This window comes from Schistocerca americana, chromosome 4 (assembly GCF_021461395.2).
Source record: "Schistocerca americana isolate TAMUIC-IGC-003095 chromosome 4, iqSchAmer2.1, whole genome shotgun sequence".
In the NCBI taxonomy this organism is placed as follows: domain Eukaryota; kingdom Metazoa; phylum Arthropoda; class Insecta; order Orthoptera; family Acrididae; genus Schistocerca; species Schistocerca americana.
The window spans coordinates 592,707,015-592,723,417 of record NC_060122.1 but is presented as its reverse complement, the minus strand read 5'-3'; the positions used below and the strand labels follow the sequence as shown (position 1 = coordinate 592,723,417).

Sequence of the window (16,403 nt, the reverse complement as noted above, 5' to 3'; positions counted from 1 at the left end):
GGTAAGTCTTTCCGCTCCCGGGATTGGAATGACTCCTTACCCTCTCCCTTAAAACCCACATCCTTTCGTCTTTCCCTCTCCTTCCCTCTTTCCTGATGAAGCAACCGTTGGTTGCGAAAGCCTGAATTTTGTGTGTATGTTTGTGTGTCTATCAACCTGCCAGCGCTTTCGTTTGGTAAGTCACATCATCTTTGTTTTTATATATATGTATATATATAATAGAGGGAAACATTCCACGTAGGAAAAATATATCTAAAAACAAAGATGATGTGACTTACCAAATGAAAGTGCTGGCAGGTCGACAGACACACAAACAAACACAAACACACACACAAAATTCAAGCTTTCGCAACAAACTGTTGCCTCATCAGGAAAGAGGGAAGGAGAGGCAAAGACGAAAGGATGTGGGTTTTAAGGGAGAGGGTAAGGAGTCATTCCAATCCCGGGAGCGGAAAGACTTACCTTAGGGGGAAAAAAGGACGGGTATACACTCGCACACACACACATATCCATCCACCGTATCCATTGATGGATATGTGTGTGTGTGTGCGCGAGTGTATACCCGTCCTTTTTTCCCCCTAAGGTAAGTCTTTCCGCTCCCGGGATTGGAATGACTCCTTACCCTCTCCCTTAAAACCCACATCCTTTCGTCTTTCCCTCTCCTTCCCTCTTTCCTGATGAGGCAACAGTTTGTTGCGAAAGCTTGAATTTTGTGTGTGTGTTTCTGTGTCTGTCGACCTGCCAGCACTTTCATTTGGTAAGTCACATCATCTTTGTTTTTTTATACACACATACCAAATGGAATGTTTCCCTCTATTATATATATATATCTAAAAACAAAGATGATGTGACTTACCAAATGAAAGTGCTGGCAGGTCGACAGACACACAAACAAACACAAACATACACACAAAATTTTGTGTGTATGTTTGTGTGTCTGTCGACCTGCCAGCACTTTCATTTGGTAAGTCACATCATCTTTGTTTTTAGATATATATTTCCTACGTGGAATGTTTCCCTCTATATATATTATTTCACACATATTACATTTGAAGGGTAGTGCGATCAAAAGACACATTTATTTGCATGAACTTTTATAGAAGTTTCAATGTTATTTGGTTATTTGCTAATTTTTATCATAACAAGAAATGCTATATTTGCAATCATCAAAAAGTAAATCGCCAAACGAATAAAGTTTTCATGAAAACATATGCCTGTCACAATTTCTGAAATGCTTTATATCTGCAGTCAGAAGGCACCAAGACCCACTTTGCAACTTGAAGCTTGAATCTGCAGGTATGGGTTTCAAGGGCAAGGAACAAGCTTGGAAAGCCCACATAAAACGTTGATAAATAAGGGTGTAAATAAGTTTATTCAATTATACAGTGAGTCGCAATGAGCCAGAATATGAAGGCACTGTACGATTACTCAACAGATGCGCTTTCAACAGTGCAAGTTGCAGGATGATATTTTTCATAAAGACATGGAAAAAGTAAATTAAAATGGCAGCTATTACATCAAACTAATGCATTTTCCCCGACATGCACATGAAATCTTCAGAGTTTCTTAGAAAATACAAAGTTCGTTGACATTTCAAAAAATTTATCTTTATTCCGACAACTTAAATGCAAACCATGCGTAACGTAACATTTCAAAAATATTGGTGCACAAAAATGACGATGCGGATTGAATGTATTTCAATAGCATCTTTATGAAAACTACTACTCATTTGTTGTCAATAAAATATGAATAAGTTTGAGGGCACTTGATAAAGTTTTCAACTTGCCTGTAGAGATAAAAGTCGCATAATGTTTGTTGTTATAATATAAATTAGTAAACAGCCACATAACATCGTAAATTCAATAAAAGTTCACGCATATACATATGTCTTTCCATCATATTACCTTTCAAATGTAATATGTATCAAACAAAATGACTAGTATTTGGGGGTGGGGGGGGAGATAAGTGGGACTTGATGCAGCAATCCACAGATTACGGACTTACGTATTTTTGTGCAGGAATGTTGTGAGCACATGCCGTGAGGTATGATGGGAGCAAAAGAAGGTATGTCAGCTGTTTGTGTTATGCAGCCAAGGGGAGATCAGCAAGAAGACTTCAATCACACCCACAATCGTACCTTTTATTTTGAACATCCCCTTATATAACCACCCCAATCAATTAGTCTTCTCCAAAAATGACAAGTATGATTGGGGACGAAGTATTTTCAAGCTGATATTTTCTCTAAAGTTTTTGATTACATCTGGTGGTGAGTCTCATGGGTGATAGAAGTACCTATTTATAAATTCACAATCACCCCAGATACATTGTCTTGTTTTGCTCACAGCTTCAATCTTTATCTGCCAGACTGTGAGTATGTTGTCTACTGTGACAAATACATCACCTTCATTTCCCACTAGCTCATGCTTTCAATACTGTCAGTTTTAGGTTTTGGCCAGCTCCTCATACTAAGTTCCCTTCTTTTAAGGAGTGCTTCAAATACTGTCATTTTGTTGCAAATGCTATGGCAATTGATCACTGAGATTTTAATACTCTTTATCACTGAGGTATTTATTTAGCTTTTACAAGAATGAATCAGGGTTTCCTGCAGCTTATCATTACCCGGCCTGGATAGAGTGGCTTAATCTAAAAAATCCTTGTACACATCCCACACTGTCTCCTACCTACGTAAGCAGTCTTTGGTATGTACACCATCCATGAGCTTTTTAGGGGAATCCTAAAACTTCTTAAACCTATGGCCCAAGTCTAGGATGTCACATTCCAGCTTGCCACAGAAGCTTGTAAGTCCATGGTTCAAGCCTTGGGCTTGACTTGAACCAGGAGGCCATTATCAGTTCTGAGGCATTTTTTGAATATCATGAGTTTCGTCAGAATTCTGAGAGCAACACTGGTTTTGTGAAACTATCATTCAGTCCACATCGTTGGCATTAGCTTTTTAAAGTGGTTGTGGTGAATGACTAACTGCGGCTCAGCCCAAAGCTAACAAATTTGTTATGACAATAATCTGCTGAAAACCCTATTTTCCCTCTGACGTATTATATTTTTTAGATTTTTAATGTGTCACAAACATCCCTTGCCAAAGCCGCCATATTCCGATGGGGGATTCGATATGTTAGTTGAATTTATGCGCATGTATAATACAGTCACAATAGCGGTTTTGTACTCCTGATGTACAGTGATGAGCTAAAACATTATGAACACAGTCCACCACAAAACCAAATGCTGCCTGGTGGCACAGTGGGCACACGACACAATATGGAAAATAAATAAGCACTGGACAGATGTACATGACTTTGGCAACGGGCAATTTGTGATACCCATTGCCTGGGAATGAGCATATTGGAAACAGCAAAATTGGTCAGGCTGCTCAAGTGTTACTGTCTTCAGCATCTATGGAAAGCAGTGGCTGAAGGATGATGAAACCACGAGTAGGCAACACGGTATTGCACAGCTACACCTTATCACAGAATGTACATGGTGGTTGGAGGCTTGTCACTTCCTAAAGCAGGATCAGTGACGATCTGCAGCACATCTGATGACAGAATATAATACTCTTGCAGGTACAAGTGTTACAGAGCACACCATCCAGCGCACTTTATCAAACACGAGGCTCCACAGCAGACAATCTCTACATGATCCCACACTGACCCTACATTATCAACAATAACGATTGCAGTGAGGCGAGGATCATCAAGATTGGACCTTGGAAACATACTGCCTGGTCAGGTGAATCATGATTCTTTTTACACCATGTTGATCGTGCATGTGGCTATGACGTCATCCAGGTGAACGACTGCTCCCAACACATGCATGAAGGATGAAGGTTGGGGGGATCAGTATTTTGCTATGGCGAACATTTAACTGGGATTATATTGGACCTGTTGTAGGAAGCGAAGACATGATGACGGCTCTCGACATATGAACATTATTGCAGAGCTCCTGCATTTATTCATGCTTGGGCATCATTTAGCAGGATAACTGTCTGTGCCAATAAGCCAGAATCATGCTACAGTGGTTTGAGAAGCATGATGGTAATCTCACATTGACATCTTGATCAGCAAATTTGCCTGATCTGAATCCAAACGTATATATCTGGGACACTATATGGCACCAACTCTACACCCACAAATCACTGACCAATAACTAATTGGAAATATGTTGCCTCTACATAGATATCTGGTGCCACATACCTCCAGAAACCTTCTAAGGACTATTCAAATCCATGCCACACAGAATCGTTGTTGAATTGCATTCCAAAAATGGCACAACATACTACTGAGCAAACAGTCATAATGTTTTGGCTGATGAGTGTCAGTTTCATTGTAGCCAGTGTCGCTGGTAAGAGCTTCCACGTTGTACTGTGCTCTCCACACTACTTCCTAGTTTTACAATCATCTTAAAAACAAAATGACATATGGTGAATGTTGTCTCATTGCTTACAGAGATAGTGTTCCATTTAAACATAATTACCACCTAAAGTACATAATGTTGTTGTTGTTGTGGACTTCAGTCCTGAGACTGGTTTGATACAGCTCTCCATGCTACTCTATCCTGTGCTGTGCTAGCTTCTTCATCTACCAGTACCTGCTGCAGCCTACATCCTTCTGAATCTGCTTAGTGTATTCATCTCTTGGTCTCCCTCTATGATTTTTACCCTCCACGCTGCCCTCCGTACTAAATTGGTGATCCCTTGATGCCTCAGAACATGTCCTACCAACCGATCCCTTCTTCTAGTCAAGTTGTGCCACAAACTCCTCTTCTCCCCAATTGTATTCAATACCTCATTAGTTATGTGATCTACCCATCTAATCTTCAACATTCTTCCGAACCACCACATTTCAAAAGCTTCTATTTTCTTCTTGTCTAAACTATTTATCGCCCATGTTTCACTTCCATACATGGCTACACTCCATACAAATATTTTCAGAAACGACTTCCTGACACTCAAATCAATACTCGATGTTAATAAATTTCTCTTCTTCAGAAACGCTTTCCTCGCAATTGCCAGTCTATATTTTATCCTCTCTACTTCGACCATCACCAGTTATTTTGCTCCCCAAATAGCAAAACTCCTTTACTACTTTAAGTGTCTCATTTCCTAATCTAATTCCCTCAGCATCACCCGACTTAATTCGTCTACATTCCATTATCCTCATTTTGCTTTTGTTGATCTTCATCTTATATCCTCCTTTCAAGACACTGTCCAATCCGTTCAGCTGCTCTTCCAAGTCCTTTGCTGTCTCTGACAGAATTACAATGTCATCGGCGAACCTCAAAGTTTTTATTTCTCCTCCATGGATTTTAATACTTACTCCGAAACGTAGGTTTGCCTTTCCTTAATTTTTCTTCCAAGATAAGTCTTAGGGTCAGTATTGCCTCACGTATTCCAACATTTCTACGGAATCCAAACTGATCTTCCCCGAGGTCAGCTTCTACCAGTTTTTTCCATTCGTCTGTATAGCATTCGGGGTAGTATTTTGCAGCTGTGACTTATTAAACTGATAGTTCAGTAATTTTCACATCTGTCAGCACCTGCTTTCTTTGGGATTGGAATTATTATATTCTTCTTGAAGTCTGAGGGTATTTCGCCTGTTTCATACATCTTGCTCACCAGATGGTGGAGTTTTGTAAGGACTGGCTCTCCCAAGGCCGTCAGTAGTTCCAATGGAATGTAGTCTACTCCCGGGGCTTGTTTCGACTCAGGTCTTTCAGTGCTCTGTCAAACTCTTCACGCAGTATCGTATCTCCCATTTCATCTTCATCTACATGCTCTTCCATTTCCATAATATTGTCCTCAAGAACATCGGCCCTGTATAGACCCTCCATATACTCCTTCCACCTTTCTGCTTTCCCTTCTTTGCTTAGAACAGGGTTTCCATCTGAGCTCTCGATATTCATACAAGTGGTTCTCTTTTCTCCTAGGGTCTCTTTAATTTTCCTGTAGGCAGTATCTATATTACCCCTCGTGAGATAAGCCTCTACATCCTTACATTTGTCCACTAGACATCCCTGCTTAGCCATTTTGCACTTCCTGTCGATCTCATTTTTGAGACGTTTGTATTCCTTTTTGCATGCTTCATTTTCTGCATTTTTGTATTTTCTCCTTTCATCAATTAAATTCAGTATCTCTTATGTTACCCAAGGATTTCTACTAGCCCTCATCTTTTTACCTACTTGATCCTCTGCTGCCTTCATTATTTCATCCCTCAAAGCTACCCATTCTTCTTCTACTGTATTTCTTTCCCCCAATCCTGTCAATTGTTCCCTTATGTTCTCCCTGTAACTCTGTACAACCTCTGGTTCTTTCAGTTTATCCAGGTCCCATCTCCTTAAATTCCCACCTTTTTGCAGTTTCTTCCGTTTTAATCTACAGTTCATAACCAATAGATTGTGGTCGGAGTCCACATCTGCCCCTGGAAATGTCTTAGAATTTAAAACCTGGTTCCTAGACCTCTGTCTTACCATTATATAATCTATCTGAAACCTTCTAGTATCTCCAGGGTTTTTCCATGTATACAACCTTCTTTCATGATTCTTGAACCAAGTGGAAGTTATGCTCTGTGTAAAATTCTACCAGGCAGCTTCCTCTTTCATTTCTTAGCCCTAATTCATATTATCCTACTATGTTTCCTTCTCTTCCTTTTCCTACTGTTGAATTCCAGTCACCCATGACTATTAAATTTTCGCCTCCCTTCACTACCTCAATAATAAAGTACTTGATATTACCCTCATAACCCTATTGCCACAAGACAGGGATCCTGTAAACAGCTTTGACACACTAGTATTATAGGTGGTTTTACCTACACATTCTGCTTCTACTTTCAGTACAGTAGGGGTTGTGTTATAGTCTATTATGCAGAGCCAGTATATAATCATCAGGACTGCAGATCTCTTGTAAACTGACAAGCTAAGCGCTGTGAATGAGGTAACACATGAAAGACAGTGAGTATCCTACACCTAAGAGCTGTACAAAGAGAAGGGTGGATGTAACAGACAATACAAACAACTTTCTGATAAAACTCTCCCGTAGGCATTAATTCACACAAAATACACGAAAGTATTAATAGATGGTGAATATTTATAATAAAATTCGCAAACAAAGAGCAATAACAATGTGGTGCTAATACCTATTTCTGTTTTCAATGTTGACAATCTTCATATCATCATAAAAAGTTGTTGAATTCCAGTTACTTTACATCAGTGGAACAACATAACACTTTAGGTAATACAGGCTACTTTTCTTCTAGACCCACACCGAGTGCAAAAGTAGACTCACCACTGAACAATGTCTCACATAGAGGCATTTGTAAAAATGAGATATGGTGGCAATTTTTAAAACACACGCACACTCTACAACTAACGGATCGAGAATTAGAAATAATATCTCACTAGCTCAAACTGATGAACCGTACCGAAAAGGTGACGCGAAATGATTAATACAGGGCAGTGCACAATAGGTGTCAAAAAATTATTGTCTACTACATCATATGGGGTGACTTATGCTGTAATGGACAACCTGAAGATCAATACAGAAAGTTTTCAAAGTGCTCGCCTTCCGCAGCCTTAAACTGAATTCCGTGATGCCTTTCTGGAGAACATCACTTTTGACTGCTTTAATGTCTCTGAAAATTACTGTAAGAAGACCCAGGAGTGTTGAAGTGCATCTTTGAAGACTGTACTTCAGATAACACCATAAGAAATAATCACACAGATTGAGATCAAGACAGTAAGAGGGTCATTCCAAATTGTGTCCAACGAATGCTAAAGGTGTCCAGGGCAACGAACCAATCTCTGAATGTCACCTGAAGAAAATTGTACTAGTCCATGTGCACAAAGGGGATTATCCACAACATACTGTGGATATCTTCAAATACTTCCTAATGCTTATTTTGCACCACCCTGTATAAAGAGTCAATACAAAAATTTTATCGGTCAACTGAACCTGCTGATATCACACAATTAGATTTGTTCTGTGGCATAATTATACTGTGATTAAAATCAGACATGAACAGGAAGAGAACTGGACACTGACCCTATACTTTTACTTCTACATAATGTTTTGGATTATAGGTTATGGTGACTGACTGATCCATAGTATAGCCCAAGGTATAGGCACATCAAAAGACATAAATATGGCAGTGAGTGAACAAAATCAATGAATGAGAACACAAAATCTTAGCTGCAGTGAGTTTAGACCCAAGCCTAGGTTAGGTGCAAAGATGTGAGTTGGCAAAGTTGTATCAAAGCCTTAATTCAATTATATTATAAAATCTCATAGCTACAACTGAGCATTAGACAAATAATAAAGAAATGTGAGGCTCTTCACAAGTACAAACAAGAAATGTTTATGTCTGGACTAAGAATTGGTTACACTAAAAAATGAAAATTTCATTACGAGACAGGCACTGTGCTATCTTCAGTAACATGCATAGTCTAATTATGAAAACCCTCAGTACAACAGCACATAATTTTTCAGTCCACAGCAAACAACTCTGCTTACATGAAACAAATTGCAACATGTTACCATGCTAGTGTCCTAGACAACTGCTTACAAACCACGGAAAAACATTACCATATATTCAAGTGACATAGCCAAGATTAGTTTAAACGTGAGTAAAATACACGAAATTATTACAAAAATAATTTAACAACAAACCATGATCCTTCAAAAAGTCAATGAAGAAGGTTGCAGTTCTACAGAATATCACTAAAAATGTAATTCACCTCAGTATAGCTAAGTTTCTTATATATAAATATACTGACTAAAAGTTTCCGGGTTGCAGCATCTCTTATATTGCTGGAAATCCCTTTTCAATTAAAGCCAGCTTTGAATCAAGTACAGTGTCACAATGCCATAGACTGGTTCAACACTGATGTTTACATACAAAAAAGGTAAACATTACATCATGCGTTAATCACGTCATCTAAAGAATAATATGCTAAAGTTAACTGCATCTCCATATCAAAATACGGATATTATCCTAACGAGAATTGCGATAATTATACTTCGTCCTATATTCGTAACTACTACTAAGTATGGAGTAAATGACAGCATTTATTTAACGGACATCAAACAACAACCGGACATAACATATCAAACTTTACTACAAAGTCTGACTATATTAACTGTAACACATTTCCTCATAGCGAGATAGGTTTACAACAAGGATTTGTTAAGTTTTATTATTGTATAAAATGGCCGAATGTACTTACTGGAAATGGTTTCCTTCTCCACCCGAAAGGTGTCTTGCGAACTGGAAACTCTGGCTTCCTGGGAATGAGTCATGATGTCCTCCTACGAACACACAATTTCACACTTATCTCAAACTTACAGAACTGACGTTCCAAATATAGGAAAACGTCTCTTTCGTACAACTATCATCCGACAGTTCGTCGTCCATCGCAAGCGACTACGCTGATCACACATACTAACCAGAGAGTCTCACTACACGCATAAACAAACAACAATCGCCATGCGCCTCTCTAAGAATATTCTCGTACAAACGACGATTGGTTTAGGCACCTAAAAAGAGCGTTCACAGTACTATAATAAGCGTTTCTGGAGGAAAACTACTACTGCCTACTTCACAACGCATTCGTCATAGCTGTGAAATATGGTTTGCGCTAGGAAAAAAAATCAGACTTCCATTTTTTTTCTTAATAACTAACTGGATGGAAAGGTAGGACAACAGACAGCCTCACGGGTTTGTTTATAAACGAAGTTTTTCATGGGGACCCATAGAAAAAATGCACTGCCAACTAAACACTTTCTGAAATTCCGTATTTTTCCTTTGTCTTAGTATATGAAATTAACACTTAAATGTTCCATTATCAAAGAGCGCACTCTCAGATAACAATAACGACAGCTATGAACAAATATTTGCCTCATATAGTTACATTTTCCTTTTATGCCAACATTACACGCACTCGCATTGAAATTAACAGTTTTCAGTACTGTAATGATCTGAAGCAGATGAACGTTATAAATTCATACATTCTTTCTTTCACTTTTTCCTTTACGCTCTTTAAGTGAGTCTCCCACGAGTCCAACCCCTCATCCAAGTCGTGGGAGACGGGCAACGGCATGAAGTAGGGGATTGCCTGTGGGAGCGAGGTACAGTGGGTACTGCGTATGTCCCGGTACCGCTAGGGTAGCTGTGAAGGTCCTACAGCAACCCTGGAAAGTGACGGCTAACGGGGCTCTGGTAAAACTACGATAGGTCTAGCAAGCCCGTAGTGGATTATGATTTCTGCTTCCAAACATAGAACGGGCCTCGGAAAGGACGGATTTAATCGACGACGACCTGGCTATAAACAAGGACTAAGGTTTGGAACATTGAATATACAAACATGACTGGAAAGATGGAGGAGATAGTAGACATGATAGAATGAAGGAAGTTAGTGGTTAGGTGGAACGAGAAGAAAAGAGAGAACTGAGGAAAGGCTACAGACTGTACTGGAGTGGAAATGAGAAGGGAAGGAGAAATGGAGTCGGAATAGTAGTAAGAGATAAGAGTGAGTGTTTGTTTTTGTGTGTGTGTGTTACGGGTGTTCAACGTCGAGATCATCAGCGCCCTGATGACACACACAAATGTGGACACATTTAGTAAAATGGAAGCATACACGCAAAGAAAGCGGAAAAAGATGAAAAATACTGAGCTTCCCCCCCCCTTCCCCTTCCCCCCCCACCACCCCCCGGGTACACTTTGCAGCCACAACTGCGGTTGAGGGTGTGGCAGCAATGGACAGCGTACCAGACGGAACCTTTGGAGGGGCAGGGAGCTCCACAATGTCGGCAACCGCAGCTTTTTCTGAAGTTCTTGGGGAAGGAGCAGGCTTAGAAACGACTGAAGCAGCACAAGTGCAGGGACACAAGCAGCCTTCGTCTGTGTGGCAGCACCAGCTTTCTGTGTGGGCTGTTTAACAACTGAAGTGAAGGAGGTGGCAGAAAATGGGGGCAGAATTGCTTTATACAGTTTTTTTTTTTTTGCTTCAGAATAGGGGATGCGCTTCATAGTTTTAATCTCCTGTATCTTCCGTTCTTCCAGGGACACGCTGCAATCCCGACTACAGATGGGGTGAGGTCCAGAGCAACTTACACACTTCAATGGAGACGAACAATGGACACTGTCATGAGCAACCTGACCGCACTTGCCACAAGTAGCTTCTCCGTGACACCTAAGAGTAGTATGCCCAAAGCCTGGCATTTGAAACACCGCATTGGGTTGAGTACGTAAGGCTGCACACTTAAGCGAAGGAAACCTGTCTTAATATGCTCGGGGAGTTTTGTGCTATTAAACGTCAGGATAAAGGAGTCGGACTTAACAAGAACCTTATCCACCCTCTTCACGATACGAGAGTAATCCCAAAAGTAAGGTCTCCTATTTTTTGTAAGTACATAGACGTGTTTATTTTTACAATGGTTTACATCAGTTTACAGCTTGAACATTTAGCTATTTTTCGACATAATCACAATTTCTGTCGATGCATTTTTGTAGCTGCTGTGGCAGTTTTTGTATGCCCATGTCATACCAGCTCGCCGCCATGCTGTTCAGAAAGTTATGAACCTCTTCTTTCACCTCGTTGACGGAGCTGAATCGCTTTCTGGCCAAATGTTCTTTTAACCTAGGGAACACGTGATAGTCACTGGGCGCTAAGTCAGCACTATAGAGTGGGTGGGTGATTATGTTCCACTGAAACTGTTGCAGGAGAGCAATGGTTTGCCGAGCGATCTGTGGGTGAGTGTTGTCATGGAGAATGTGTACGCCCTTGCTCAACATTCCTCTTCTCCAATTCTGAATTGCCCGTTTGAGTTTTTCCAGAGTCTCACAGTACCTGTTAGCATTAATTGCGGTCCCTGCAATTCAGCTCCGACGACGAGGTGAAAGAAGAGGTTCATAACTTTCTGAACAGCATGGTGGCGAGCTGGTATGACATGAGCATACAAAAACTGCCACAGCATCTACAAAAATGCATCGACAGAAATGGTGATTATGTCGAAAAATAGCTAAATGCTCAAGCTGTAAACGGATGTAAACCATTGTAGAAAAAAAGGTCTATGTACTTATAAAAAAAAATGGAAGACCTCACTTTTGGGTCGAATTTTGCACATCAGCTGTTCCTGCTGGAGCCTACTCATCTTTCAGTTCCTTTTTGGGAACGTCTACCAGATCCCTACACGTCACAACACCTTTGCTGTAATTCAAGGTGGTGTGCAGCTCAGTTTCGATGGCATATTCCCCAAGGGATTGCGCGTTCTGTAGATTCTTAGCTTGTTGGGAACTAGCAGTTTCCACCAACAGCATCCCATTACGCAACTGCTTGACGGGTTTCAAACTGCCAGCAATGCCCTCGAGCCCTTTTTGAATACAGAAACGTGAAACTTTCTCAAAGCTGCCCTCTTTCCTTTTAAAGATTAAAAACACCTGACCACCAGCATGTGTTTTGTTACTAGTCATGATACCCTAAGATTTTGCTCCTGTGTCAGGAGGACTGGTTACACGTGCCCTCTTGTTGGATTGGGTGTTGGTGCCTACCAGCGGCCCACCCTTTCTGCTGGGTGGAAGCAAAGAAGATTTCGAAGGATCCATGTCGGTCTCACGAGCAGCTAGGGAACTAAAAGTACACCTAGACAGAGCCTGGGTGCCTAGGTAAGACTTACACAAATGAGGTGTGGCAGGTTCCCCAGAGGTTGCTCACTAACGACTATTCCACCTCAACAGTCACACATCTCATCATCACGCAGCACATCTTGAGATTGTGGGTTTTTGTACAGAGGTTTATTCCATCCTCGCAATACAGGCAGTCAAGCCAAGATCCCCATTCCCTGAGACACAGAACGTTCCACGGCCGCGCCACATGGTGGTCGCTGAAGAATGCCCAGAGCTTACGGTGAGAAGGGACTGGCGGTGCTTACCAATCTCCAGCTCAGGATCCCCGGGGTCGCCAAGCCTGTACTCAGCAAATGAATGCCGAGCCTCTGGGGCAGTAAGATAGGGATTAAAAGAGGAGGTGAAGGGACTAAATGATAGGACGATGCAGAAGAAAATATCACAAAATTGTACACGCCGCAGGTGGTTTGCACTTCTGAGGAGAAGCAAGAGTTTGAAGAGGAAATGCAGAAGCAGATGGGAAGGAAGAATATGATAGTAATGGGAGATTTAAATGCACACATTGGAAGAGAAAGACAAGGCTGCGAAAGTGTGCTTGGACCAGAGAGTTGGGGCTGCCGAAATGAGGAAGGTGAAAGACTATTGGAGTTCTGTCAAAGGAATGGCTTGCTGGTTGGGAACTCTTGTTTCAGGAAAAAAGAGAGCCACAAAATTAACTGGTACAGTCAAGACTTAAAGAGAAAGTCAATAGTTGACTACTACCTGTATGACAGTGAGACAAATAGGAACATCATTGACATTAAGGTAATACCATCAGAGGTCTTGGATAGGGACCACCGCTTGCTGGTAATGAACCTGAGAGGGACTAAGGATAATACAGCGACAGAAAACCAGGGAAGACCTATAAGGGTATGGAAGTAGGAGGAGGAAGAAAGCAGGCTACAGTACCTACAAGTAGTAAAGGAAAGCATTCCAAAGAATGAACCAAAAACGGTAGAAGAGGAATGCGGTAGATTCAAGGGAACATTAGTAAGTGTGGCAGAAGCAATATGTGGAAGGACAAGCAACAAAAAGAGATGGAAAGAAACACCCTGGTGGAATGATAAAACAAAGGATATAGTACAGAAGAAGAATAGAGCCTTTAGGGTATGGTTCCAGAAGAGAACAGTAGAGACAAGAGTATCAGGCAAGCAAGAAAGAAGTAAAAAGAGTGGTGGTGGAGGAAAAAAGAGAGTGGGTGGAACAATGGACCAGAATGATGGAGGAGGATAGTGAAGGTTCAAAAAAGCTGTTATATGGGATGATTAAAAGTATGAGGAAGAACGGTACGACAGATTATGCTCAAATGGTGAACAAAAGTGGACAAGATGTAGAGAATAAGGAGGAATTCATGAATAAGTGGAAGGAGTATTTTGAAGAACTCCTGAACCTGAATGAAGACCTGGACGAGGAGGAACAAGCCGAGGAGAAAAAAGAGGAGGAGCAGCAAATAGAAAAAGACCTTACATGGGGAGAAGTGGAAGAGGAATTGGGCAAGATGAAGGGAGGGCGGTCACCAGGTATGGATGAGCTACGTGTAGAAATGGTGAGAGCAGCAGGAGAGGTGGGGATACAATGGCTATATCGAGCAATGGAAATTGTGTGGAGTCAGAAGATGATCCCAGAAAACTGGAAGAAGGGAATAATTGTCCCGATCTTTAAGAAGGGAAATAGAAAAGAGTGGAAGAATAATTGGGGGATAACATTGATGATTCATTGTGCAAAGATTTTTGAGAAAATTTTGGAAGCAGGAATTCAGGCAAAACTAGAAGGAAGAATGAGAGAAGAGCAACATGGCTTCAGAACAGAAAAGGTCCACGGTGGATCTAATTTTTGCTGTAAGACAACTGCAGGAACAACACTATGAATATGGAATAGATCTACTAATGACCTTCCTGGACACTGAAAAAGTGTATGATAGTGTACACAGAAGCAAAGTGTGGAAAGCCCTGGAGAACAGAGGAGTATCAAAACAGATTATTTGGAGGATAAGGGAAATGTACCAAGGAAGTGTGAGCCATGTGAAAGTGGGCGGAGAGAGATCAGCTTGGACTGAACAAAAGAATGGCTTGAGGCAAGGAAGTGCATTTTCACCATTACTCTTCATTGCAGTGATGGATGATATAATGAGTACAGTAGCACAAATAACTGGTGAAAGGAATATGAAAGCTATGGTGTTTGCAGATGATCAGATGATTTGGGAGAATAAGGAGGAGGAAGTATGAAAGCAGTTGGACGTAAGGGAACCAACAGTACAAGAATATGGGTTGGAATTTAGCATAAGTAAGAGTGAGAGTGAGGTGATTATCACAACAAGAAAGAAGGAGAGAGGAAGAACAACGGGGGGGGGGGGGGGGGGGGGGGGGGCTGAGGAGAGTGGAGAGTTTCAAGTACCTAGGAAGCCTGATACAGGAAGCTGGAAAAAAACGACAGAAAAATAAACAAGCGTGGGAAGAAAAGCAGAAGCATTTCGGAAGAGTGTCAGAAGCCTGATATAGAGCAACAATGTACCCCAAATCAGTAAAAAGGTTGTATACCAGTCATACTACGTCCCAATCCTAACATGTGCATCAGAAACTCGGGTTATGAAAGGAAGAGAGAAAAGCAAAGTACAAGCTAGTAAGATGAGATCCTTGAGAAACAGTATTGGAGTGACAAAGATAAACAGGTTAAGAAATGATAGAATCAGAGAGTTAATGATGGTGGAACTATTAAAGGAGGAGATGGAGAAATAAAGACTGAGATGGTATGGACACGTTAAGAGAATGGAGGAGAATGGATACCCAGGAGGATATAAGAAATGAAACTGGAAGGAAAGAGACCAAGAAGAAGACCAAGAGACAGATGGCTGAAATGAGTAGAGGAATGCGTCCAGAAGAAAGGAGAAGACTGGACAAAGGTGAAGACTGAGAGACGGTGGCAAGACAGAAGACGATGGAGAGGCCTATGTTCCATACAGACCCGGCCAGAGGCTGGAAACTGTCCAAGATGATGATGAAGTGAGTTAGTTTGGTGTAAGAAAGGAAGCAAAATACGTGAAGGCGAAATTTTTCCGCAGAACGGCCAATTGGTGTTAAAACTGTTAGTTGACAAACATAACGCAGGGAATGGCGCTGTCTGTCAAAGGAATTCATACTGGATACTGCTGACGATATCTACGTAACGTTGTTCTGTTTAAATACTGTCTGCCCTATTTTTTTCCCCATCTAGAGTAACGATAACTTTGACCATTATGAGACTGGGAATCCTATCGAACCTAATGACAGGAATTTGCTATGAGTGGAAATTAAGTGTATAGCTATAGCTGTGGCTGACACTGTAAAATTGATACATACATAAAATGTTGACATATGATATTAAACTAATTTAAAGTCCGTCGCAATAAACACTCTTTTCATTCACACTCAATCTTTACTTACGGACAGTTTCCATGACTATACCAAACTGCACATTACCGATTTCTGCTACATCGTGGCTAAACTCCGATTTTATTATCTCTGGTAATGCAAGCCATTACATCCACAACCTTTAAGTCATCATCGGGGTGGCCAATATCCAACTTCAAGGTTTGCGGCTGCTTAATTTTTTATGAATTACATACAACACATCATGTATCAGTGTCTTATAATTGATTCGTTCATTCAATGCCAACATTTAGTAATAATCATACACAAAATACAATACATATGGTTCCTGATGTATCTTTAGCATGAGCAAGAATTAAGAATTAAGTTA

At 40.8% G+C, this 16,403-nt stretch overlaps 1 protein-coding gene across 4 annotated transcripts in view; it reads right to left on the bottom strand.

Annotated features, from left to right (window-relative positions):
- Positions 1-16,403, bottom strand: part of LOC124613192 — a 409,752-nt gene that overhangs the window by 224,364 nt on the left and 168,985 nt on the right. For all 4 annotated transcript variants that reach the window (XR_006979618.1, XR_006979619.1, XM_047141846.1 and 1 more), the window contains exon 3: positions 9,232-9,313. Coding sequence is in view for 2 of the 4 variants with exons in the window: in XM_047141846.1 (XP_046997802.1) it covers positions 9,232-9,313 (82 nt within the window). In the remaining 2 variants the exon portion in view is untranslated. The remainder of the gene's footprint in view (positions 1-9,231; positions 9,314-16,403) is intronic.